Below are 27,802 nucleotides of genomic sequence, written 5' to 3' on the forward strand. Positions count from 1 at the left end.
AAAAACCAATATGTTATTTGAATATTATAATTGATTTACATAATAGTGAACACTACTTTTCCCGACGAATCAGCGAAATAATCCAGAGAAATGGAAAACAAATTGAAAAAGTTCAAGACGTTGCGAGGCCGGGCCTGCTTTGTGGGGCTCTCGGCGATTTTGTTTTGGGCAGGTTCGCTCATTTCTTTTAAAGATTCATCGTTAGATAAACGAGACATTCTTTTAGCGCGCCCGTGACTCGACTGAGCTGTTAGCCCGGGACCGGTGCTAGCTTCTTCGGATATTGATTGGTACTGGACATGCGTGGTCCCGTTTCACACGACTGCGCATGTGCACTTGGAAATATACCACCTGTAACTATGTTGATTTTACCGATAGGGCGTGGTATGTTTCGACAAAGCCCTTTATCACCGCTAAAGTAAAAATATATCTACATGTTCCTTATTTTCGCGATTACAAAATTGTAAAATCAGAAAAAATATTCAATCTTGTCGGTAAGAAACGAACTTGTAGACATCTGTTCCGCCATTTTGTTTAGTTAGTGCGATTAATAATGGCGGATATATTGCGCGCGCATGTCTTTGTGTTACCGGGTACGTATTGATTTTTCGCCGCCATCTTGTTTTGCGTATCGAGTCCGTGTTCGTCATAAGTAATTACAGTGACAATATATTAAGCTCTTGCAATGTTCATTTCTAAAAATATATATTTAGTAAAATATGTATTACAAATATAAATGTTTACATACGTTAATATTCTGGATCGCCTTTAAGTTGACCCAGAGTTAGATGATACAGCATCAACAAAACACATAACACTGATCTTCACAGATAAGATTGTCACCAAAGAAAAACCAATATGTTATTTGAATATTATAATTGATTTACATAATAGTGAACACTACTTTTCCCGACGAATCAGCGAAATAATCCAGAGAAATGGAAAACAAATTGAAAAAGTTCAAGACGTTGCTAGGTCGGGCCTGCCTTGTGGGGCTCTCGGCGATTTCGTTTTGGGCAGGTTCGCTCATTTCTTTTAAAGTGTCATCGTTAGATAAACGAGACATTCTATTAGCGCGCCCGTGACTCGACTGAGCTGTTAGCCCGGGACCGGTGCTAGCTTCTTCGGATATTGATTGGTACTGGACATGCGTGGTCCCGTTTCACACGACTGCGCAGGTGCACTTGGAAATATACCACCTGTAACTATGTTGACTTTACCGATAGGGCGTGGTATGTTTCGACAAAGCCCTTTATCACCGCTAAACTAAAAAATATATCTACATGTTCCTTATTTTCGCGATTACAAAATTGTAAAATCAGAAAAAAATATTCAATCTTGTCGGTAAGAAACGAACTTGTAGACATCTGTTCCGCCATTTTGTTTAGTTAGTGCGATTCGTAATGGCGGATATATTGCGCGCGCATGTCTTTGTGTTACCGGGAATGTATTGATTTTTCGCCGCCATCTTGTTTTGCGTATCGAGTCCGTGTTCGTCATAAGTAATTACAGTGACAATATATTAAGCTCTTGCAATGTTCATTTCTAAAAATATATATTTAGTAAAATATGTATTACAAATATAAATGTTTACATACGTTAATATTCTGGATCGCCTTTAAGTTGACCCAGAGTTAGATGATACAGCATCAACAAAACACATAACACTGATCTTCACAGTTAAGATTGTCACCAAAGAAAAACCAATATGTTATTTGAATATTATAATTGATTTACATAATAGTGAACACTACTTTTCCCGACGAATCAGCGAAATAATCCAGAGAAATGGAAAACAAATTGAAAAAGTTCAAGACGTTGCTAGGTCGGGCCTGCCTTGTGGGGCTCTCGGCGATTTCGTTTTGGGCAGGTTCGCTCATTTCTTTTAAAGTGTCATCGTTAGATAAACGAGACATTCTTTTAGCGCGCCCGTGACTCGACTGAGCTGTTAGCCCGGGACCGGTGCTAGCTTCTTCGGATATTGATTGGTACTGGACATGCGTGGTCCCGTTTCATACGACTGCGCAGGTGCACTTGGAAATATACCACCTGTAACTATGTTGACTTTACCGATAGGGCGTGGTATGTTTCGACAAAGCCCTTTATCACCGCTAAACTAAAAAATATATCTACATGTTCCTTATTTTCGCGATTACAAAATTGTAAAATCAGAAAAAATATTCAATTTTGTCGGTAAGAAACGAACTTGTAGACATCTGTTCCGCCATTTTGTTTAGTTAGTGCGATTCGTAATGGCGGATATATTGCGCGCGCATGTCTTTGTGTTACCGTGTACGTATTGATTTTTCGCCGCCATCTTGTTTTGCGTATCGAGTCCGTGTTCGTCATAAGTAATTACAGTGACAATATATTAAGCTCTTGCAATGTTCATTTTTAAAAATATATATTTAGTAAAATATGTATTACAAATATAAATGTTTACATACGTTAATATTCTGGATCGCCTTTAAGTTGACCCAGAGTTAGATGATACAGCATCAACAAAACACATAACACTTATCTTCACAGATAAGATTGTCACCAAAGAAAAACCAATATGTTATTTGAATATTATAATTGATTTACATAATAGTGAACACTACTTTTCCCGACGAATCAGCGAAATAATCCAGAGAAATGGAAAACAAATTGAAAAAGTTCAAGACGTTGCGAGGCCGGGCCTGCCTTGTGGGGCTCTCGGCGATTTCGTTTTGGGCAGGTTCGCTCATTTCTTTTAAAGTTTCATCGTTAGATAAACGAGACATTCTTTTAGCGCGCCCGTGACTCGACTGAGCTGTTAGCCCGGGACCGGTGCTAGCTTCTTCGGATATTGATTGGTACTGGACATGCGTGGTCCCGTTTCACACGACTGCGCAGGTGCACTTGGAAATATACCACCTGTAACTATGTTGACTTTACCGATAGGGCGTGGTATGTTTCGACAAAGCCCTTTATCACCGCTACACTAAAAAATATATCTACATGTTCCTTATTTTCGCGATTACAAAATTGTAAAATCAGAAAAAATATTCAATCTTGTCGGTAAGAAACGAACTTGTAGACATCTATTCCGCCATTTTGTTTAGTTAGTGCGATTCGTAATGGCGGATATATTGCGCGCGCATGTCTTTGTGTTACCGGGTACGTATTGATTTTTCGCCGCCATCTTGTTTTGCGTATCGAGTCCGTGTTTGTCATAAGTAATTACAGTGACAATATATTAAGCTCTTGCAATGTTCATTTCTAAAAATATATATTTAGTAAAATATGTATTACAAATATAAATGTTTACATACGTAAATATTCTGGATCGCCTTCAAGTTGACCCAGAGTTAGATGATACAGCATCAACAAAACACATAACACTGATCTTCACAGATAAGATTGTCACCAAAGAAAAACCAATATGTTATTTGAATATTATAATTGATTTACATAATAGTGAACACTACTTTTCCCGACGAATCAGCGAAATAATCCAGAGAAATGGAAAACAAATTGAAAAAGTTCAAGACGTTGCGAGGCCGGGCCTGCTTTGTGGGGCTCTCGGCGATTTCGTTTTGGGCAGGTTCGCTCATTTCTTTTAAAGTTTCATCGTTAGATAATCGAGACATTCTATTAGCGCGCCCGTGACTCGACTGAGCTGTTAGCCCGGGACCGGTGCTAGCTTCTTCGGATTTTGATTGGTACTGGACATGCGTGGTCCCGTTTCACACGACTGCGCAGGTGCACTTGGAAATATACCACCTGTAACTATGTTGACTTTACCGATAGGGTGTGGTATGTTTCGACAAAGCCCTTTATCACCGCTAAACTAAAAAATATATCCACATGTTCCTTATTTTCGCGTTTACAAAATTGTAAAATCAGAAAAAATATTCAATCTTGCCGGTAAGAAACGAACTTGTAGACATCTGTTCCGCCATTTTGTTTAGTTAGTGCGATTAATAATGGCGGATATATTGCGCGCGCATGTCTTTGTGTTACCGGGTACGTATTGATTTTTCGCCGCCATCTTGTTTTGCGTATCGAGTCCGTGTTCGTCATAAGTAATTACAGTGACAATATATTAAGCTCTTGCAATGTTCATTTCTAAAAATATATATTTAGTAAAATATGTATTACAAATATAAATGTTTACATACGTAAATATTCTGGATCGCCTTTAAGTTGACCCAGAGTTAGATGATACAGCATCAACAAAACACATAACACTGATCTTCACAGATAAGATTGTCACCAAAGAAAAACCAATATGTTATTTGAATATTATAATTGATTTACATAATAGTGAACACTACTTTTCCCGACGAATCAGCGAAATAATCCAGAGAAATGGAAAACAAATTGAAAAAGTTCAAGACGTTGCTAGGTCGGGCCTGCCTTGTGGGGCTCTCGGCGATTTCGTTTTGGGCAGGTTCGCTCATTTCTTTTAAAGTGTCATCGTTAGATAAACGAGACATTCTATTAGCGCGCCCGTGACTCGACTGAGCTGTTAGCCCGGGACCGGTGCTAGCTTCTTCGGATATTGATTGGTACTGGACATGTGTGGTCCCGTTTCACACGACTGCGCAGGTGCACTTGGAAATATACCACCTGTAACTATGTTGACTTTACCGATAGGGCGTGGTATGTTTCGACAAAGCCCTTTATCACCGCTACACTAAAAAATATATCTACATGTTCCTTATTTTCGCGATTACAAAATTGTAAAATCAGAAAAAATATTCAATCTTGTCGGTAAGAAACGAACTTGTAGACATCTATTCCGCCATTTTGTTTAGTTAGTGCGATTCGTAATGGCGGATATATTGCGCGCGCATGTCTTTGTGTTACCGGGTACGTATTGATTTTTCGCCGCCATCTTGTTTTGCGTATCGAGTCCGTGTTCGTCATAAGTAATTACAGTGACAATATATTAAGCTCTTTCAATGTTCATTTCTAAAAATATATATTTAGTAAAATATGTACTACAAATATAAATGTTTACATACGTTAATATTCTGGATCGCCTTTAAGTTGACCCAGAGTTAGATGATACAGCATCAACAAAACACATAACACTGATCTTCACAGTTAAGATTGTCACCAAAGAAAAACCAATATGTTATTTGAATATTATAATTGATTTACATAATAGTGAACACTACTTTTCCCGACGAATCAGCGAAATAATCCAGAGAAATGGAAAACAAATTGAAAAAGTTCAAGACGTTGCGAGGCCGGGCCTGCTTTGTGGGGCTCTCGGCGATTTCGTTTTGGGCAGGTTCGCTCATTTCTTTTAAAGTTTCATCGTTAGATAAACGAGACATTCTTTTAGCGCGCCCGTGACTCGACTGAGCTGTTAGCCCGGGACCGGTGCTAGCTTCTTCGGATATTGATTGGTACTGGACATGCGTGGTCCCGTTTCACACGACTGCGCAGGTGCACTTGGAAATATACCACCTGTAACTATGTTGGCTTTACCGATAGGGCGTGGTACGTTTCGACAAAGCCCTTTATCACCGCTAAACTAAAAAATATATCTACATGTTCCTTTCTTTCGCGATTTCAAATTTGTAAAATCAGAAAAAATATTAAATCTTGTCGGTAAGAAACGAACTTGTAGACATCTGTTCCGCCATTTTGTTTAGTTAGTGCGATTCGTAATGGCGGATATATTGCGCGCGCATGTCTTTGTGTTACCGGGTACGTATTGATTTTTCGCCACCATCTTGTTTTGTGTATCGGTCTATGTTCAAAATTTGTAAATATGACATTATCATTTAGTTCAATTTGTATTGACGCATACATTGCGCGCGCACATTTTTCGTGTTTTTCTTTATTTTGATGATCGATTTTGAGTGATTATTCGCGTTCTTATTTTTTGGTTGCCGTATTTGCATCGGGGCTACAACTATGTATCCAGATGATATTTATCATGGGTAAAAAATATAACTTAATGTTATGGGGTTTATAAAAGTTCCAGTGAGGTTGTTAATTTAGAGATGGGGAGTGCAGTGCCGTCAGGTTTTTACCTCGTAATCTAGGGCTGACTGGCCCTAGATTACGAGGCCCATAAATTTTTATATAAACTATGGAAATGTGTTTTTAATAGTATATAGAGAAATATTAAAAAAAAATATTTTGTGCCCTCACAATTTTCATTTTATTATTATAATACATATATAATTATAATTCTTTTGAAGTTTCCCTTAATTTATATTTGTTTCACCCGCGTAGTTCCTGCATTCTCGTGAAAATCTATATCATATATGGATTAATTTTTATATATTTATATTTATACTCGTCAAAACAAAATAATATGTTTAGCTGTTTTACATATCCGTAAAGTCTATCCAGTAATTTGAATTAAGGTTGATTAGAATAAGTTAGAAAAAGTTTTAAAAGTTAAATTAAACTAAAACAATATTTCTTTGGTTACCGTTTATTGAAAAAAAAATATTCTAAAATCTGACAAAAATAAGGTTTAAAAAACTTTTTTTAACGTTACATTTTACGTTACGTTACACATTAAAATTACTTTTGTTTACTGACTCTAATGGTTTGTAAAGGGTGTCTTAATGGTTGCTTAAAGTGTCACTAACGTTTCTGATGATAAATTTATCAAGTGGGCATACTCAATTTTTTTTTAGATGTTAAAAGTTCTGCTTTTAACATCTAAAAAAAAATTGAGTATGCCCGTTAGTGACACTTTAAGCAACCATTAAGACACCCTTTACTGTAGAGATTTACTGGTGGCCCTTATTTTGTTTTGAGTATATATTAAAAAATAATATACATATCCCTTGGTCGTGCCGTCACGCGTGAACGGCTGGACCGATTTCACAAATTTATTTATGTGTTTGTTATTGTCAGGAGAAGGTTCTTATGACAGAAAAAAATTTAAAATTTGAGGGTAGGGTAGGGGTAGGGTAGGGATAGTTAAAAGTTTACATCGAGTTTTACGCGGACAAAGTCGCGGACGTCCGCTAGTACAGAAACAAAATATAACTAATAACACTTACAAATAATGTGGCTTTCTCGTAGTAAAAAAAAATCAAGTGGACCTCTCATTAAAAAGTTATGCTTGGAATTACATTAAAATTAACGGTTAAACAATCAACATCCCCTGTTTTACCTTTTGACCTTTATGTTTGGAATTGTTTTAACAAATTTATATGGAATATGCCTTTTCCAACAAAAAAATAATTATTAAATTCGGACCACTCAAGCATAACTTTTTAATGACAGGTCCGATTTAGAATTTTTTACCACTAGAAAGCTACGTTATTTGTGAGTGTTATAAGCTATATTTTATTTCTGTATCTTCACGTGAATGCATAAAAAAATAATATATACAAAAATAAAAAAAAATGAGAGAGCACAAATTATTTTTTTTAACATTTTTGTATACACTATTAAAAACACATTTCTCAAGCATATGTAATACATTACGTACATCTAATTGCGGATTTCGACGTGAAAATTGAATAATTAGAAGTGTCCCCCGCGGTCTCGCGTAATAAAAGCCATAAAAAATTCGCATCGCATTGGCTATTTTTATACATATTGAATGAAATCATATTACCTACTAATTAAATGTGTAAACATAAGGCTATAAAATTAAATTTCGCAAAATTTTCAAGAAATTTCCTACTTTTAATTTCCAAGTGATTCATTCTTTATAATATGTAAACAACTAAATATTGAGAACTTTATATAAGCATTATTTAAATAAAAAGCATTAAAACATTAAAGTAAATAAAATACACATTACACACACTACATGGAATGATAGACAACACACATATAAGAGATTATTGAATTTCAAATTAAGAAAAAAGTTCATTGATTTTTTTTTAAATTAAGCATTTTGACTACTGTGCGATAGTACCTTTAAAACAACAAACTTACTATATCACTAAACGAAAATTAATTTATAATCACACTAGCTTCATCCGCGTGGTTCCCGTTCCCGTAGGAATACGAGAATAATACATAGCCTTCCTCGATAACTGACCTATCTAACACTCTTCGACCAAATTAAAATTAATGGACCGGCCCAAGTAACAAAATTTTGAAGACAGTAAAGTGGGCACCGACTCGGTCTTCGTCTTTGGGAACTGTAATACATATTTTTGTTGTTACGTGCCCTCAAATTATCTAAGACTTCGTGTGTGTTTTATATGTGCAAGCACACAACTAAAATTTAAACAAAATTTGAGGCATCAGATTCCAATCTTAAGTACCTACTCTATGTATCACTCTAGTTTCTTATAAACGTAGTTGATTTCAATAATCATTCAATAATCTCATTACGAATGTACTAAGTGCGACAAGAGCCTGTAGCCATGTGGCACGTCGATTCTCTGTCTACAAACGCTAGCGCTGCGAAATCTAACAAAATGTATGAAAATGACAGATTCGATCGACAAGTTCATCACGTGACATGTCGATAGTGAATGTCACGCCCATACATTTTAGTTACTTCTCGAAACGTTGGCGTGTGTAGAAAAAGAATCGACGTGCCTCATGGCTAGGGGCCAAAAAGGACTACGTCTTTTCTACGGCAATGGCCGTCTCATGCTATCTCTTTGTTCCGATTGGTTGCTCGCAAACTGTTAGAGAGAAACAATTAAACACTAGTATTCCCTTGTTATTACGTACATATTGATATCTACTGGCTCTTTTTGTAATAAATACTTTTGTTCCAGTAAATATGTTTCTAATTTTTTGTTTCTTTGTTTTGACTTGTATTTTTGAGGTTGTTACCTGGGGGTAGGACGGTCCATTCATTTTACTGTTGTCGAAGTCAGGGTCTTAAAGGGAATTAAAACCAGATATTTTTCTTTGTATTCCTTGATGAAATGCATATATGATTGAGATATGTAGTGGTGTGCATTATAAACCTACTGGTATTGATTTCTACTAGTCATGCGTAGTACAGCTTATGGTACTACGCATGCACTGATGGAAAAAATATCATGATACAATATTTGTTTAGTTCGAAAGAATAATAAAATGGCAAAATAGGGGGAGGGTTGTAATATTATTTGTTTTATTAACAAAAAAGGTGTTTTGGTACTTTTGCGTCTATCAATTTGATGACAATTCAATGGAAAATTGACAGTCTTAGTTGCGCGCGCATGTCTGTAGGTCGCGTGAGCCATCATGTTTGATTATCCGCCATTTTGTTTTTTGGCAATTCAAAATGGTGGAAAGCTTTGACAACATTCGCGTAGGCAATTTTTGTAGTAAATCAAAATACAATAAAGTCATGAAAACTGAATGCATGCGTGCATAAAATGGTAGGTACAGAAGTTTTGCATTGAAATCAACATTCGCGGCATATTCTCACAGGATCACTATAAATTGATATAAGTATGTATAGTTAATATTTCATAATCAATGTATTGTATTTATTCAATATTATGTAACAAATATTTGGAAATAAATAGGGTGACATTGAAAATCAGAAAAACTTTTTTTGAATCATTTATTGAAAAATTTCGATATTACACATTATTTGTTATAGGTATATATCAAGGTTAAATGTATATATATGTTATTATTATTCGTTTTAATTTATTATTTAATAAATAAAAAGAGTCACTTTACTATCACACAGAATTATAAATCAAAATTTCCTTAGACTTTTTTATTATATTAAATTAAAATGAAGAGCAGGCGCAGCAGTCCTCAAGATTTTTTGTCGCTCATTGCCACTGCTGCCTTTAAAAGAATCCTGCAAATAGAACAAACACATTTTTTTAGTCTAAATTATAATATTATTTATTAAATAAATCAGTATCATGATATATCATAGTATTGCGTGAAAGAATATATACTTACTTTTAACTTAACTTAAGTTGCGCACGCAGCATTCAACGTATAATGTTAACTCTTAGTCAAGTATTGATTTTGCCAATCCAAAGAAAAAATCGTTTAGATATCTAAAAATCTTAACACATCATTACGGTGTTTTAAAAACAGAATAACTCCAAGTCCACCCATCTAATATGATAAGATTTGGTGAACATCTACAAAAATCGCGTATCGATTTCCGCCATCTTGTATGTTTGATGATAATTACAAAATGTCGGAGAGGTGTAACAAAATTCGCATCGACATCGATGATTTATTTAAACAAAACATTTTCACAAATTACCCATTAAAAGTATTAAAACTTGTGTTTTAAATATCGAAATAAGGTTATTGAAACAACGCTGCATTGCCCCTCCCCCCCCCCCGCGCCCCCTCCCACTCCATACACCTGCCACTCCCAGTGACGCCGCAACGACTTACCCCCATTATGACGGACGCGCCCTTAATACAAAGAGATGAAATAGGTAGACATAAAATAAAATGTACTTACGGAACCAGTCTCGATCACATTCGAACTGTCACGAAAAGTTTTGTGGTACCACTTGCAACAAAAGACACTTAAGAGTCCGCGATATGAGAGCAAATAAAAAAAATCTCAAAATTATATGAGTGTTACTGATTTACGCCATTGTGATCACTACTTTTCCCGTGGAATCACCGAAATGATCCAGGGAAAAGGTAAATAAATTGAAAAAATTAACGAAATCTCGAGGCCGGGCACGCTTGGGTAGCCTCTCCTCCGCCATTTTGTCTTTCGAACTGTCAGAGTCGGGGGCACGCGGCATTTTGTACCGCGGCCCTACCTCGACTGAATAGCTGGCCGGGCAATATTTCTCAGTACAGGTATTGATTAGTTCTACACATGCGTAATCGCGTTTATACTCTCATGTCGGTTCTGGGAATACTGTATAAAATACTATACGAGTATAAGTCTAATGTGTATAGCAATATATTTTTGAATAATTTTAAATATTCATCCATCATGGGTCAACCAACACTGAAGAAAGAAAGAAAAAAGAATAATCAAATTTATAAGTTACAGGCCTAGCCTTATGACAGCATGTCTGTCTGTAACCCTTAAAACAAACTTAATAAAACGTCATACGACATTTATATTATCATAATGTACTATTATGTGCGCAAATTTATAACGTGATGTGTATTTTTCAAAGCATATAATAAATGTAAATTTTTAAATCTGTAATATCTTCGAAAATATTCATTTAAATCATATGCTGTAAAAGGTCATATGAATCTATATTAAATCAACAATGTATTTATGGTATTTAGTTGAATAAGGATTAATGCTGTATTGGTTAAAATCGCTTCGAGAATTAGCCATTATTTGTCGTAAAAGTAAATGATAAAAAAATTGTGGGATATCCATAAGAGATAGACATATACCATCGCGAAGTTTTCTGTAGACCTTTTCAATGTGTACAATACTTAGTACATTATTTTGATAAATCTCGTAGGGTTCAAGCCTGCCTTTGCAATATAAGCGGAAAAAATGTAATTATTTACGACATCAGATCAGAAACCTCAAAAACATTATCTAATGGATGTTATCTATACTTATAATAAATCTGTAGAGAGGTCAATTCTGTACATGAAATATATTTCCAAAATAACTATCAGGGGGTGATTAGTGATCGATACTGTAAAATAAGTAAAATTTTTGTCTGTCTGTCTGTCTGTATGTTCGTTATAGAAACAAAAACTACTGGACGGATTTTAACGAAACTTGGTATAATTATTCTACATACTCCTGGGCAGGTTATAGTACACTTTTCATCACGCTACGATCAATAGGAGCAGAGCAGTGAAGAGAAATGTTGAGTAAACGGGAGAAGTTACTCCATTTTTTATCTGTTCCGTCGCGCCCCTACCTACCCCTACCCCTTCTATGTAGACTTATTGGTTAAGGCTACATAGAAGGGGTAGGGGTAGGTAGGGGTAGTTGAAAGTTTACATCGACTTTCACGCGGACAAAGTCGCGGGCGTCCGCTAGTTTTACATATAAACCTTCCTCTTCAATCACTCTATCAATTAAAAAACGCATCAAAATCCGTTGCGCTTTTTTAAAGATTTAAGCATACATAGGGATATAGGGACAGAGAAAGCAACTTTGTTTTATACTATGTAGTGATAAATTACTGTTTATTTTATATAAACTATGCGAAAATATAACTGGAAGGTGGTGAAGTAAGGGTTGAAAGTATACATCGATTCACATGCGGACGGAGTCGCGGGCGTCCGCTAGTAATATATAATTGGCGTGAGAAAGACCTCCTCGATTTTCAAGTGGTCGGGTTTTCATGATCCATAACAAGATAGAGCTCTAGTTATAGTTAATAAAACTTTAACTGTACTTACTTTGGGCCGAAGACATCTTGACATTGTTGTATGAAGAAATCAAGTGGGAACTGATTACCGAAGACTTCCATTTCACCTGACGACGTTTGGTAGAAACCAAACTCGGTGCAAGTTTGATACATCCATTGACGACCTGAAAGAAATATAAATATGATAAATTAAAATAGAATGTTATGAAAACGCACTCTAGTCATTGTCCTCTAATAATAAAAGGACACACAATCATGTAGAAAATTTCACTTAAAAACTGGCCAATTTTGCTTTGACCGTTTTATAATTATTGGTAAAGAAAATTATACCTAAAGGCCTTTAGATATAGTCCAATATTCAAAAAAATCCTAAATTCAGAGCAAACTCAACCTTAAGGATTAAGTTTAAGGTGGAATTTGCAAATGCGACTACTCGAATTGAGTGCCAAGAAATTGTGTTTGGCACTCATTGAGTGGGGACGTTTTTTGGTCGCTGATTGTGCATCTACTTTTTAATAGGCGATCGATGACTCTAGTTTTTAAAATAGGAATTTTAAAAACTAGAATGCATTTATAAACTGTGTTGTAACTGCTAAAACAGAGGCGTGTTTATTCACCGCCAAAAGGAGCCCATTTTATGGGACTTTCTGGGTGGTCCAGTGGATATGTCCTATGCCTCCGATTCGGAGGGCGTAGGTTCAGATCCGGTACGGGGCTTGTACCTACTCCCAATTTTTCAGTTATATGCATTTTAAGAAATTAAATATCACGTGTCTCAAACGGTGAAGGGCAAACATCCTGAGGAAATCTGAGAGTTTTCTTAATTCTCGAATTTACCAATCCGCTAAATGCCAGCGTGGTGAACTAAGGCTTAAACCCTCTCATTCTGAAAGGAGACTAAACTCAAATATGGGTTAATTTACATAAATAAGTTAATGATAATACAAAGAACATAGTCCAAATCAGCCAAAAGTAGGGGAGACCGGGTACAAAAGTAACGGCGGGTCGAAAGTAACAAATGCTCTGTAAGGATATCCAACAGTCAAACACCACGTCGATGTCGTAAGTTAACAACGGGGCGGTACTCCCCTTTCTTGCGTTCAATCGCCACGCGCGCCTCGCGCTGCTAGGTTAAGTGAGAAGACGTTTTGTGATTTCGCACATCAAACGTAAGTGTTTTGTTGTTCTGTTATTTAGTGTTTTCGTAGTCTTTTAAAAATGATACGAATCTGAATATTTTCATGTTGATTCTTGATTAGATTGATTACACAGTATTTTAATTCATTTTGCTCTAGCACATTACATTTTAAGGTTATCTTTTATATTTTAACAGAAATGTGGTCGGGTACAAAAGTAACATAGCCCTATGGGTACACAAGTAACATTTTTACTTTTGTCCCCGTACTGATTTGCTATGACTATTCTTGATGCAACAACCCCCATCTTAGTTGATCCAGATACTTCAGATCTTCCAGCGTTGAGCGACCAAATTATGGAGCAAACAGTAAACAATGATTTGTCAAATATAGTATCATCTAATCAAGGATCCAATTCGCCTACACCAGAACCTAGCGGGTTACAGCAAGCAAATTCCTGTCAGCCATTTGATTTATCACCTAAAGATCTGAGACCCTTACCAAAAGCAGGCCCCAGGACTGCAAGAAGCAGAGGATGTAAAAAACGTAAGACAGCAATATTGACGGACACGCCCGACCGAAAAAAAGGCAATTGAGGAAGAACAGAACCTAGAAAAAATTAAAACTAAGGGAAGGGTTTTACCACCTGGTACTGGAAATGGCAAGAAAAAGTTACGAAAAAAAGTAAACAAATATCTACAAAAGGGAAGGGAAAAGGAAAAAAGACAAAGAAGGCAGCTGAAGAGAAGGAAAGAAATTCAGACAACGAAGATTGCTATTGTCTCGTTTGTTTAGAACCCTTTGGCAATAGCCGGCCAAGTGAACAGTGGGTTCAATGTCTCTCGTGCAAAATGTCACACGCCGAATATGTCGATGATGATGCTAATAAAATAAGACTGATTGTAAAAATGATTACATAAAGTTAAAAAATTACTGATCTCATTACTAGAAGAAATAATAATTTGTTTTGTTATCTTTAAATATCTTTTTTTAGTTTTTAAGCATTTTGAATGCAACTTCTTTGAATACAAAGACTTGAAATAAATAATATGTTGATTTAGTATGTCATACTGTTTTCTTTACGAACCCTTTCAGTCTGTTACTTTTGACCCACAATGTGTTACTTTCGTCCTGCCTACGTGGTCGGAAGTAACAACTTCCCATTTTTTTTCGAGTCTCTGTTTTTCATATCAAATGACCAATAAAAAGCAAAATTGAGATACCGATGTAAAGACCATAAATGGGATGTTTAAATGGTTTTATTCATTTCTATAAAATATTCATGTATAACCAGAAATCAATGTAAATGTTCAAAATGTTACTTTTGTACCCGGTCTCCCCTACAATTATATTAATGAGACAATATCTTAGCAATCCATGGATTCACTGGGCAGAGAAAAACAACTCCGAGCAAAGTCCAGGACTTGTGACCAATGGATGTAGAGTTAAGGAATTCCTTGACAAATAGTTTCTCACCTCCTTCCGTACCCCATGTGACGTTCCTAAGTTCATTGATCATGTAGTCGTAACTGTAGTCCAGACACGTTTGGTTAGCTTCCCCCAAAACTATAGAGTTGAATTCAGCTAACTTTTTATACGCTGGTCTTTCAGGCTGCTGTGTTATCATACTGCAAACCTAAAAATTAAACTATTTGTTAATATATAAGAGATAAATAAACCTTCCCAAGACACGTCGGTGTGACACGACCAACTTCGGACTCCAGGCTGACAATTTACACTGAAAAATTCTGGGAAGAAGGAAAAGTTCAATATGTCATAGCGCGATCCAGAACTTGAACCCTAACCCCGAGATCCGCAGCCAAATATGTTAACCACTAAAAAAACAAGGTAGTTTCAAATGCGGCAACTACTATTGCGAGAATTTATAAACGTGGATTAAGATTTACTGCAAAGTAAAGTAAACTACTGCTACTTTAAAGTTCACTTTGCATTGAAGAAAATTGTTGTTTAAATCTTAATCCATGTTTAAGAATATGGCCTTAACAGTAAAAGAAGATCTAATCTCTGAAGATGAAAGACACTGTTATAGTTGTCTATTTCTATGACTAGGCCAAAAGGAAGGGTAATTTTGAAAAACTTTGGCTGTCTATTATTATATTATGTTACCGTAGCACCTAAAATAACTTTTTAATGAATAACGTGTCAAAAGATTCGTAATAAAGCCCGAGTGAAGGCTATAAGAAAATTATGAGAAAATTAACAGACGGAATTTAAACCTCAATTTCTAATAATAAATAAATTGAGATATTCGTCACTTGTTTAAAAATCTGCTTTATTTCTGACTAGCGGACGCCCGCGACTTCGTCCGCGTAAAATTAGTTTTTTTAGAAATCCCTCGGAAACCATGGATTTTTCCGGGATGAAAAGTAGTCTATGTGTTAATCCAGAATAAAATCTATTTCCATTCCAAATTTTATCCAAATCGCTTTAGCAGCCGCAGCGTAAAGGAGGAACACACACAAACTTTCGTCTTTAAAATATATTATTATTGTGTGATAGCGGTCATTCTTTCGCTTTCGCTTTTACTTATGTACACATCTTCCCTACCCCTACCGCTAACCCTAACCCTTCCCTACCCCTAACCCTTCCCTACCCCTACCTTATCCCTACCCTAACCCTACCCTACCCGTACCCTACCTGTACCCTACCCGTACCCTACCCGTACCCTACCCGTACCCTACCCTACCCCTATCCTACTCCTCCCCTACCCTATACGTTCCATATCCTTCCCCTACCTCTACCTTGCCCCTACCCTACACTACCCCTACCTTATACGTACCCTACCCTACTCTACCCTACACTTTCCCTAAATTACCCCTACCCTACCTCTATCCTACCCCTTCCCTACCTCTATCCTATCCCTACCCTCAGCAAAATTGGTCCAGCCTTTTGTGCGTGGTGCAATGACCAAAAGACTATAATTTCCCAAGCGACTTCTATGCTAATACTATAAAGAGGTAAAGTTTGTGTGTTTGCCGGGGGTAATCTCTGGATCTACTGGACCGATTTGGAAAATTCTTTTACCAATAGAAAGCTACATTATTTGCGAGTGTCATAGGCTATGTTTGGTCCTCATATTCATACGGGAACGGGAACCACGTCATTGAAACCGCGGGGCGTTATATAGCGGCATTTCTGCGACTTTCAGAAATTTTGTATTATCTCCGAAACTATATAACTAATTGTTATTTCTCTAATATTTATATGGATGGAAATGAAACACTGTATACGTGATTAGTCTATAATCCGGACTGCCACATGACGGCGCGGGCGCAGCCGCGTCAAGCCGATTAAAATACTACCCACATAATAACATCCCTCCACCAATAGTTTACAATTACACAAATTAAAAAATAATTATCAGAAATATTTTCTGTAGTCTAAATGTATAGGCTTGCGAGCCCGCTTGGATCTGGGGGTTCTAGCATCCGGTGAATGGACGGCTGTATGAGTCGGAGATGTCGAAGTGCTTGGGTCTGGGTTTGTTTCTTGATTTGGTCTCATATGCGGTATCTCTGGACTCTGGTTAGTAATCTCACTACCACAGGTTGCCGGTTCTACTACTGCCGTCCGAGTCTGAGAACCTGTTGGTTGCGACTTCAATATCACCGGAGGTAATATGGCATTTGGACCTGACTCGTTCTCGTTACTCGCAATGATCTCTTCATCAACCGTGACCTCTCTTTCCCCCTTCAATTTACAAATTTGACTCTTATGTCTTTTAAATTCCACATTACTATCTGTAAGTCTCACTACGTACACGGACCGGCCTAGTTTTCTCAATATAATGCCTTTAGCCCAGACACTGACTGGTTTATTATAAGTTTTTATTAACACAACTTCACCAATTATAAAATCTATTTTTCTTTTCCCATCATAGTGCCTAATCTGCGAACACTGATTTTTCCCTACATTATTTGACATCGCTCGGTCGAGTGGCGATAATTGCTGCGCCGGTTTTAATAAATCTAACCTACATCGTAAGTTCTTACCGAACAATATCTCAGCTGGAGACCGATTTGTGGTGGAGTGCGTAGAATTGCGATAATGAAATAGAAATTCGTTTAACTTAATGTTTATATCTTTTTTTGATGTTCCAGATAACAAAATGCCCTTTAATGCATTTTTTATTATTTTCACGAAACTTTCTGCCTGGCCGTTACTTTCCGGATGGTACGTAGGTGAAGTTAAATGATTTATTCCATTGTACTTGCAGAAATTTTTAAACTCTGATGATGTAAAAGACGTACCATTATCGCTACATATAGTATTAAAAAGACCAAATTTCGACATTATTTCACTTAACTTTTCAATCACTACTCTAGAACTATAACCATTGCTCACGTCATAAACTTCCACCCATTTAGAATAAGCATCAACTACTATTAAGTATACTTTATTATTAAACGGCCCTAAAAAGTCTACATGGACTCTGTACCAGGGTTCGGGAGGAAAAGGCCACGGCGTGAGCGGCGCGCGGCGGGGCGCGGGGCGCAGCTGCATGCACACGTCGCAGTTACCTACCACTGCTTCTATACTCGCGGACATATTTGGCCACCAAAACCGCTCTCGTGCAGTAGCTTTCATTTTAGCTACCCCCAAGTGACCTGTATGAAGTTCCTTAATGACTGTTTGTTGGATAGCCTTGGGAATAACTAATTTAGCCCCCCTCATAACGCAACCCTTCTCAATCGATAGCTCGTTCCGACAACTAAAATAAGGCTTTATATCCCTATCGTGCACTTTTTTCGGCCAACCGTTTAAAATATAATCGCTAACCTTTGACAAATTTTTATCAGATTTGGTACACCGCAACACATCCTGGAAAACTGCGGGCATCGAATTAGCGTCCCACACGAAATTCATATAACAACTATTATCATTTGCGCTATAACCTACTACACGCTTACAATCATTCTTACTCGTAGTATTGTTACCCGTCGGCGTTTCTACGGCGCGACTTAAGTAGTCGGCAGAGTTATTTGCACTACTAACGTATTCTATGCTGTAGTTATATGCCGACAAAAACAACGCATACCTTTGCAAGCGGTTGGCCGTAATTTCGGGTATACCGCGACCAGGTTGAAAAATAGACAACAACGGCTTGTGATCAGTCCTCAAAATAAATGGATCTGCTCTGCCATATAAATATTGATGGAACCGACGGACACCAAAAATAATCGCCGTAGCTTCCTTTTGAATTTGACTGTACTGTTTCTCCGCTGAATTCAATGACCTAGACACATAAGAAACAGGTCGTTCGCACCCGTCGGTCCCTATTTGGGATAAAATTGCTCCAAGACCGAAGGGTGACGCGTCCACAGTGAGAACTATTTTTGCGTCCGGATCATAATGTGCTAAGGTATTTTCCGAAGCTAAATGCTTTTTTATTAATTCAAAAGCCTGTAAATGTGCTTCCTCCCAGTTCCAAACAACATTTTTCTTCAAAAGCAAATGTAAAGGACTTAAAATACTTGAAGCATTTTTAATAAACCCCCTGTAATAGTTTATTAATCCCAAGAACGATTTTAATTCGCTAACATTCGTAGGGACTTTCGCGTTAAGAATAGCCTTGACCTTATCTGGTGACTTGTGTAATCCATTTTTATCAATAATGTAACCCAGATACGATACAGAGTCCTGAAAAAAAATACATTTATCTTTTTGTAATACCAACCCCGCGTCCTCTAATCTCTTAAAAACTTTATTTAACCGATTTACATGTTCCTGTTCCGTTTTTCCTGTAATTAAAATATCGTCAAGGAACTGAAGTACTCCATCTATGCCTGATAGAATTATTTCTAAGGTTCGTTGAAATATAGCCGGTGCACTTGATAATCCAAACACAAGGCGTGTGTACTTAAAAAGACCTTTGTGAGAATTTATGACCGTTAATAATTGCGATTCCTCTTTTAATTTCAGCTGGTTGTACGCATTAGACAAATCTAATTTGGAAAATTTTACTCCGCCATGCAATTTAGAAAATAATTCCTCAATTCGTGGAAGCGGATATTTTTCAACTAAAAGTTGTTTGTTTAACGTAGCTGAATAATCTGCACACACCCTTATGTCACCATTATTTTTCAAAACGGGCACTATAGGACTCGCGTATTCAGAAAATTGCACCGGTTCAATGACCCCTAATGACGTTAACCTCTCTAATTCCTTTTCTAACTTTTTCCGGAGGGCAAAGGGCACCGTACGCGCTTTAAAAAAAATCGGTTTTGAATCAGGCTTCAAATTCAAAGATACTTCAATATTTTTACAACATCCTAATGAATCGGAAAACAATTTAGGGTATTCGCTTACTAGCTTCTCAACGCAATCTAATTTCGGCATGCAAGCATTTACAGAGCATATTTCTAAGTTAAATTTAAATATAAAATCACGACCGAGTAAGGGTGGGCCACCGCCTTTTACCACATATACGTCGATGATTTCCGTTTTGCCCCGGTATGTAAATTGCAAAGGTAACACTCCTATTGTATCGATAGTGCTGCCATTGTAACTTTGTAAAAATTTGGTATTGGTTTTTAACTTATGTTTAGCGAAATATTTATAATACGTCGAATCTGCTATCGCCGTAACGGCCGAGCCGGTGTCTACTTCAAAGCACAGAGATACGCTATCCACCACTATGGTCTCCCGCATCGGTTCGCCGCGATAGCTGCGAAGATTAAAAATAAGACGCTTACCATCATCGCCATCCGCCCGAGATTCCGTACAATATTGTAAGAAATGTTGTTGGTCGCGCCCTCTGTCTGCTACACAGACGCGCGCCAAATGACCTTTGACCCTGCACCGCCTACAGGTGTAAAACCTGTATCTACACACTTGATTCCCGTGGTTTACGGATCCGCACACTTCACACTTCCTATTATTTTTAATTACCGACTCGGAATTAACGACACTTCCTTTATTAGCACTTGTCACTTTTCTACCTTGAGAGCCGGCCGGTTGGGCCGACACTTTGTGCACCTCGACGACTGGCGAGAAGGTCAAATCCTGAACCTGTGACTGTGGGACCGCTTGCCGCGCACCTTCTACGGCACAATGCACACTTTCAGCCACTTGTACCGCCCTTTCCATTGTGAGCCCTTCTAAAGACTTTTCGAACAATCGCTCCCGAACCTTGCCGTGAACCATCCCAAGGACGAACCGGTCGCGCAGCATTTCATTTAAAACACTTGTGGGGAACTTGCAATCCATTGCTAAACCACGTACACGGGCAGCCCACTCGCTAATGGACTCACTGTGTTCTTGCCGGGCACCATGAAACTTGAACCGTTCCGAGAACCCACATTTTTTTGATTTTAAATGGCCATCAAGTAACGATACCGCTTGCTGGTATGAAAGAGATCCAACCTCATTAGGTAGTGCTAAATCCCTTATGAGTTTAAACGTCGTTTCCGCTAAGCTGCTTAGTAAGATCGCCCGGCGCTTCACACCCGACTTGTCGTCGGTATCGTTTATTTCGTTCGCTAGGAACCATTGTTCTAACCGTCCTTTATACAAGTCCCAGTCTTGCTGTTCGTGGTTAAACACTGTTATCAATCCAACTGATACTTTTTCCATGTTTACACGCGTAATAATTCGTAATAACTCGTCGCCACTGTTATTTCTCTAATATTTATATGGATGGAAATGAAACACTGTATACGTGATTAGTCTATAATCCGGACTGCCACATGACGGCGCGGGCGCAGCCGCGTCAAGCCGATTAAAATACTACCCACATAATAACACTAATTAACATACTGTAAAGGGCAAATATTATCTCTATAATATCCTTGTGATTATTAAATCATTTATTTTGATAAGGATTTAAGTTTAGTTGTGTAAATAATGACGTAAACCTTAGTTTAAAATTTAAATAATTTATTAAAGTACTAAAGGTACTATATCTGCTAAAATATAAAAGATGGATATATGGTGTCGCGGACTTTTTTGTAGAACTTTTAAAGGTTCAAAAAGCCTCCATACATTTATTTCAGTTATACGCAATGGTTGAGGCAGCGCATGCGAATAAGTAAGTTTTTCGGTCTGACCTGTAAGAGAAAACCCGCGATATCTCAGTAGTTATATATGATAGAAATATAAAATATAGCCTATAGCACTCCCCGATAACGTAGAATTCTACTGGTGAAAGAATTTTTAAAATCGGTCCAGTAGTTTCGAAGATTACCGCATTTCAAAAAATTGTTACAAACTTACAAACTTACAAACTTTACCTCTTTATAATATTAGTATAGATAATTACAAAATCACAACCCCCGGCCGAAGGCCGGTGTGCAATAAAGTGCGCGTTTTTTGTGCTTGGGTAAAATGCCCAGTCGTAGCCATCGTAGGAGGCCCTATCCAACCCCCGGCCGACGGCCGGCGTGCAATTAATTGTCTCTGCGTAAAATGCCCAGCCGTTGCCACGGTCGAAGACCCTGTCACAAACCCCCGGATTCAGCCGCGCGTTCCGTTTTTTGTGCTTGGGTAAAATGCCCGGCCGTAGTCACGGTCGCAGGCTCTATCATAAGCTCCCGGCCGAAGGCCGGGCTCCAATAAAGTGCGCGGCCGAAGGCCGCACGTTCTGTTTTTTGTGCATCGGTAAAATGCCCAGCCGTAGCCACGATCAGAGGCCATATTACAAACCCCCGGCAGAAGGCCGCGCTTTTTTTTGCTTGGGTAAAATACCCAGCCGTAGTCACGGTCGAAGGCTGTATCATGAATTCCCGGCCGAAGGCCGCGCGTTCCGATTGTTGTGCTTTGGTAAAATGCCCTGCCGTAGTCACGGTCAAAGGCCCTATCACAAATTCCCGGCCGAATGCCGGTCTATAATAAAGTTTAAAGCGCGTTTTTTGTGCTTGCGTAAATTGACCAGGAAAAAGGAGGACTTTTCGTACAAACTTTCAACCCCTATTTCACTCCCTTCTGATTTTATTTTCGCTATAAAAAGTATTCTATAACCTGCTCCGTGTTATGTTCTCAAACCGTGCTAAGTTTCATTTGAATTCATTCAGTAGTTTCAGTGTGATGCCTGGTCAACAAAAAATATGGACAGATAGACAGATAAATAATAGAAAAAAAATATTTTTGAATTCAGTATCGATTGTATAATGCCCTATGATATATATTTTTTTTAAATTAATCAAAAAGTTCTGTAATTTGACCTGTTACAGTTTTATTATAAGTATAGAGTATAGATAAGTATTTAATAGCTATTGCGCCAAATTCGTGCTCTTTTTATAGTAATAAATCTTGCTTATCGTTATACGATAAAAAAGTAGACAATGTGACTATTTAAACACAAAAAGGATTATTCAGTTTGAACCTGAACTTTTAAGTAGTTCCTGAGATTAGTTTCGCGCGTTCAACCAAATAAACAAATTGGTCAGTTAAGTATAGAATATGTGCCTCAATATCGATATTACACAGTTTTAGTTGAAAACTCGTTTCTCCAAATAACGCCTGCGAATCAATTTGAGCAATCCGGTTTTTTCAAGATAACTTTTTTTCTATCTGTCCAATTTTAATGAAACAAAGCCTATATGTTGTCCTGAACTTTGCTTAATCTATAGTCTATTGTGATAAAATAGATTAAGCTAAATCCGCGTCAAAATCCGTTCAGCAGAACCAGAGAATAGCGCGAACATACAGACAGAAGGACAGACAGACAGACAGACAGACGGACAGATAGACAGACAGACAGACAGACAGACAGACAGGCAAGAAAATAAAAAAAAATATTTTTGTATTCTATTGCTCATTTCTAATCGCCCTAACTTGATTTTAGTTAAATTTGGTCAAAGTACAGACACTCGATTTCTACTCTTTTATTATAGTATAGATAGATAGATAGATATATGCTGTCGCGACATTTTTTGTAGAAAATGATGTGTTCTACAAAGTTGTCATACATTATTTTATTCTAACATCAATAGTTTTTGCAGCGCATGCTGGTAAAGAAAAACTTGGAGAAGGTTGAAAAGGTTTATTGTAAGTAAGGTTAGGTCCGATGACAAATTGGCAAGCTACAACCGTCTCGTGCGCGTGTTGGTTGAGAGTGAGGTCATTTTACGGTCGAGTGAATGACGCTGCTGTATTTGCAACCCCTTGGCCTTTTGAATAGCAATGACAATGCTTGAGGGAATTAGCAGACTTTTGGGAAGGCGCGAACACACGCCATGTACATCTTGGGTTACATTATTGGAGTTTCAGGAAGGATGCCTAATTTTTTTGAAAATAAAATATAGCCTATAGCCTTCCTCGATAAATGGGCTATCTATCACTAAAAGTATTTTTCAAATCGGACCAGTAGTTCCTGAGATTAGCGCGTTCAATCAAACAAACAAACAAACAAACAAACAAACAAACAAACAAACAAACAAACAAACTCTTCCGCTTTATAATATTAGTATAGATAAGCGTTTGACAATATATTTTATTAGACAGACATGTGGCCTACAGATCTGCATTTTAACTACAAAGTCGAACTGTATAGTTAAACCGTCCCTGAATACACAAAATTGACAATTGTACAGTTTTATCTAATGGTTTTGCCTAAAATTAGATATAACTGTACAGTTAAAACTGAAGGGCGGTAGCACGCACAAAACTTTTGGTCTGTCCTTTTACCATTACACCCAAAGCCAAACGGACTTCACGGAATAGATACTAGAAGAACTATAGAACTATACAATACCAAAATATTACCGAATTAATCGTAGTAGCTCTGCGTTTGCCGTTCACACCGATGCGGTTGTCTTCATTGTATTGAACCAAATCAGCAAAATCATCGGCTATCGAATTATAAAAATTCTTCAAATCATTTTTGGAAGCCTTCAAGAATGGTTTACATAATCTGAAATCAAAGAAAGTCATCATTATCAACCAATCCTTAACAGATAGATAGCCATTGCGGACTTTTTTGTAGATCTATAAACAAATATCCCACCATACATTGCAATAACCAAGACCTTGACAAATTACATACATCAATCTTTCTTATGAATCATAGATGAATACTTTGTGAAAATTCGCTTAGTAGTTTTCTAATACTGACAGACGCGGTGGAGGACCATGTTTCTAGTTTGTACATAGATAGATTAGGCACTTCACGCACTATGTGGCAACAATGGACGCAAAATCTAAGCTTTTTTTTGGTTTTTTTTTTTGCAGTTGGTGGCATTATGATACGACCAGTTGTTCTGTCCACACTATACTAACTGGCAAGGTCGTATTCATTCTCACAGAACAAGTGACCAAACACTCAGAGTGAACTATATGTGGCAACTTCAGTTAACTTGACCATTGTCGTCACTGGTCATGCTCGCTAATTGAGCTGTCCCTTAGTGTGTGAACATATTAATTTGCACATACTTGAACTCTTTTTCAATAGCTGCAGGATCCGCCTTAATCATTGTTTCGATTTGTTGATGTGCCAATTTCACTTGACTGACACAATCCTCTGCACCGGTTTTCTCACGTAGTGCATTTACAACAACTTGGTAATATTCTGTAACAAAGAATGATTAACAATAAAACATAAAAAAGTAGATATTATGACCTTTCTGGCGCCACTGAATCCAGCGGCGCCAGCTCGGGTCATTTATAGATATTATATTTTCTAAATTTTTAACTGCCTCATTGGTTAGCTCGTTCAGCTACGGACAATGAGGTCCAGGGTTCGAATCCGGGTCAGGCCAAAAAAAAAAATAAGAAATAGGTTATTGGGATTTTTCTTACAAGGAAAACCTTGATAGCAGCCTGGAGTTGGAAAGTTGGCGGTGTTAGTACACCCCCGTGCCTCGGAGAGCACGTAAAGCTGTCGGTCCTGCAACTGATCTCTCACCGGTCGTGTCGGTCTGCCGTCCCATCGGATTTCGAGAGTGAGTGAAGAGAGAGTGCACCTGTGCTTGCGTATACACTTGTGCACTATAATATCTCCTGCGTACATGGTTAATCTCACCATGAGATTAGCCGCCGTGACCGAAAAGTCGGTCGGGAGCATATTATTATTTTCTAAATTGGCTCAGGTCTGCTCTGCTGGTAGGCCTAGGTCGTGGCTAGTAACTAGCCTACAGGCAAAGACATCCCGCTTCCATCTAAGACTGCATTTTCAGGGGCATTATATGATCATAGTCAAGACCTAGCTTGTCATTAAATAAAAATCTCTAACTTTCAGACATACACACAGTCAAAGCTAATTTAATCGTTTTATAAATTATTATCAAATGAAAGCATTTCCAAGAAAGATTTGTATAGAACATATGAGGTCAAAGGTGAATTGACAGACTGGCCAACTAAAGATATAAATATGTTTGTTTTCTAAACCTTTAATTAAGATAAAGAAAGCAAAATTATTGTCATTATGCCTACAACTTTGGTTTCATTATCTTAACATATAATGTTATGTGTTATAACTTTAGTTCTTATAAATGTACAGTGTGTACAATGTGTATGTATTTTTAATATAACTATCTAGGGTCATTGAATTGCTAAGTATAGAAATAACTAACAACATTTTATTCCATTTTACATATCTCTAGCAGTTTTCTTGAATATGTAAGATATGACGGAATATGCTCTACATACTCGTATATGAGGCGTGATATCCCAGTCGATATGACCTCTGCCTCCGACTCCTGAGGGGTGTGGGTTCGAATCCGGTCCGAGGCATGCACCTCCAACTTTTCAGTTGTGTGCATTTTATAAAATTATATATTATGTGTCTCAAACGGTGAAGGAAAAACATCGTGAGGAAACCAGAGAATTTTCTTAATTCTCTGCATGTGTGAAGTCTGCCAATCCCCATTTGGCCAGTGTGGTGAACTATTGGCCTAAGCCCTCTCATTCTGAGAGGAGAATCAGCTCAGCAGTGATCCAAATATGGGTTGATAATGATTACTCGTACATAACAATATTATTGTTAATCCAGAAAAAAATATGTTGGTCTGGAAGGATAGCCAATAAAACATATTCCTGTATGTTTTATTTGCAATCCTTCTAGCATCTATTAAATATACTCAATTTAGCCTCTTAACCTGCAACTCAAACTTATAGTAGGTGATAATGTGAACTACATTAGTTTATAAAACAAACTGACATAATTATTATCCTATTATTATTGACTGCAGTACAGAGATCATATGAAAACAAAAATAAATGTCAGCAGATAAATGTCACATTACTCCAAGTTGAGGACTTAGTGTAATAATAATAAAACAAAACATTACCCATGAAATTAACTTTAGCCAATAAAGGTCCACTTGATGAAATCGCCCCATGTACTAAATGTGGATACTTCAAACGGAGCCATGCTGCCAAGGAACCCGGGTATGATCCACCGAAGGCAATCCATTTGACCTCTCTATTGAACTTGTATTTATCGTTCATAGCTATTATGAAGTTGGCTAAATCTGCAAGAGCTTGGTGAGATGACAAGTATACCAAGTTCTTTGTACTTAGATCACTGAAAATAAAGAAATATATATTTGAAACTAACTGATTTAATTATTAACTATAGTTAGTAAGTTTCTTTAAACTGCATTAAATATTGGTAAAGTAAAATGTAATAATTTATAATATCCAAAAGCCAAACTCGATTTAACATCAAACTCACTAAAGCGTCGACATCACATGGCTTTGATTGGTATAGTTTGCCTTTCATACAATGATACACTTTACATAGCATTACACCCACACTCTATAATAACGATTAGGTAATAAAAAGTACCTTTTAAGTTTCCATAATTAGTGAAAACCTACCTAACCTATCTACATCGCTTTATTATCCTAGCCCGTAATAAAATCGACTGTCAGTATCATGCAAAAAGACCCTTTCTAAGAAATCCATTCACAAATTTGGATTGCATGTGTACACTGTTGTTGACCATGACTTTGACTAATAAGTAGAAGTCAAAGACTTAATATGTTATCATATTCTTGGTTGCTCACAAACTTTCAAATAGTAAACATGGCTAATAAAAGAAAATCACTGTGTATTGACGAAAAAGTTTTTCTTCATTCCATATAACAACCACTCTCTATAACCCTATTATATGTACAGTCCCTTTAGTGTTGTTATAAAGAGTTTACACTGTACATACATATATCAGCTAGTCAACTGTATAATTGACAAATTCTTAGATATAAGATACCTTGGCTTTGATGATAACCTTGAAAATTTAACTCACCTTGTTGGATGGCTTTCTCCATAGTATCTATGTTCCAACTGTATGCATAAAGCGTTAAACTGTTTTGCATATTCTATCCAAGCCCCCTGCACCATCCACTTGGCACTTGCTGGCCCTTCACCACCAACCATCAAGAAAATAGGCCCAGGATTGTTAAAGTCATAGAAACTTTCATTAACATAGTAGCGCTGGAATATAACAAACTTTGCCCTGATTTCTTTATGTATTATGAATAAATAAAAAATAT

At 37.2% G+C, this 27,802-nt stretch overlaps 2 protein-coding genes across 3 annotated transcripts in view; both read right to left on the reverse strand.

The window, feature by feature from the left end:
• Positions 1–27,802, reverse strand: part of LOC112053533 (putative serine protease K12H4.7) — a 74,651-nt gene that overhangs the window by 45,790 nt on the left and 1,059 nt on the right. Inside the window, exons 2-7 of the mRNA XM_024092980.2 lie at positions 27,556–27,743; positions 26,596–26,831; positions 24,740–24,875; positions 24,074–24,221; positions 14,825–14,984; positions 12,244–12,376 (exon numbers count right to left, since the gene is read on the reverse strand). Coding sequence (XP_023948748.2) covers positions 12,244–12,376; positions 14,825–14,984; positions 24,074–24,221; positions 24,740–24,875; positions 26,596–26,831; positions 27,556–27,743 — 1,001 coding nt within the window. The remainder of the gene's footprint in view (positions 1–12,243; positions 12,377–14,824; positions 14,985–24,073; positions 24,222–24,739; positions 24,876–26,595; positions 26,832–27,555; positions 27,744–27,802) is intronic.
• LOC128199764 (uncharacterized) lies at positions 16,166–21,788 on the reverse strand. Of its 2 annotated transcripts, none has more exons than XM_052890930.1 (2): positions 20,311–21,788; positions 16,166–17,266 (listed from the first exon to the last, which is right to left on the reverse strand). In XM_052890930.1, exons 1-2 carry the CDS (start codon positions 20,942–20,944, stop codon positions 17,253–17,255), a joined length of 648 nt encoding a protein of 215 aa, XP_052746890.1. In that variant the 5' UTR covers positions 20,945–21,788; the 3' UTR covers positions 16,166–17,252. The 2 variants fall into 2 exon arrangements, with proteins under 2 accessions (XP_052746890.1, XP_052746889.1); XM_052890929.1 differs by having other exon boundaries at positions 20,065–21,784.

Source organism: Bicyclus anynana, chromosome Z (assembly GCF_947172395.1).
Source record: "Bicyclus anynana chromosome Z, ilBicAnyn1.1, whole genome shotgun sequence".
NCBI classification, from domain to species: domain Eukaryota; kingdom Metazoa; phylum Arthropoda; class Insecta; order Lepidoptera; family Nymphalidae; genus Bicyclus; species Bicyclus anynana.

Bases quoted from the DNA above. Each gene is read 5' to 3' on its own strand.
- LOC128199764 (XM_052890929.1), bottom strand. From the start codon at position 20,944: ATGGAAAAAGTATCAGTTGGATTGATAACAGTGTTTAACCACGAACAG.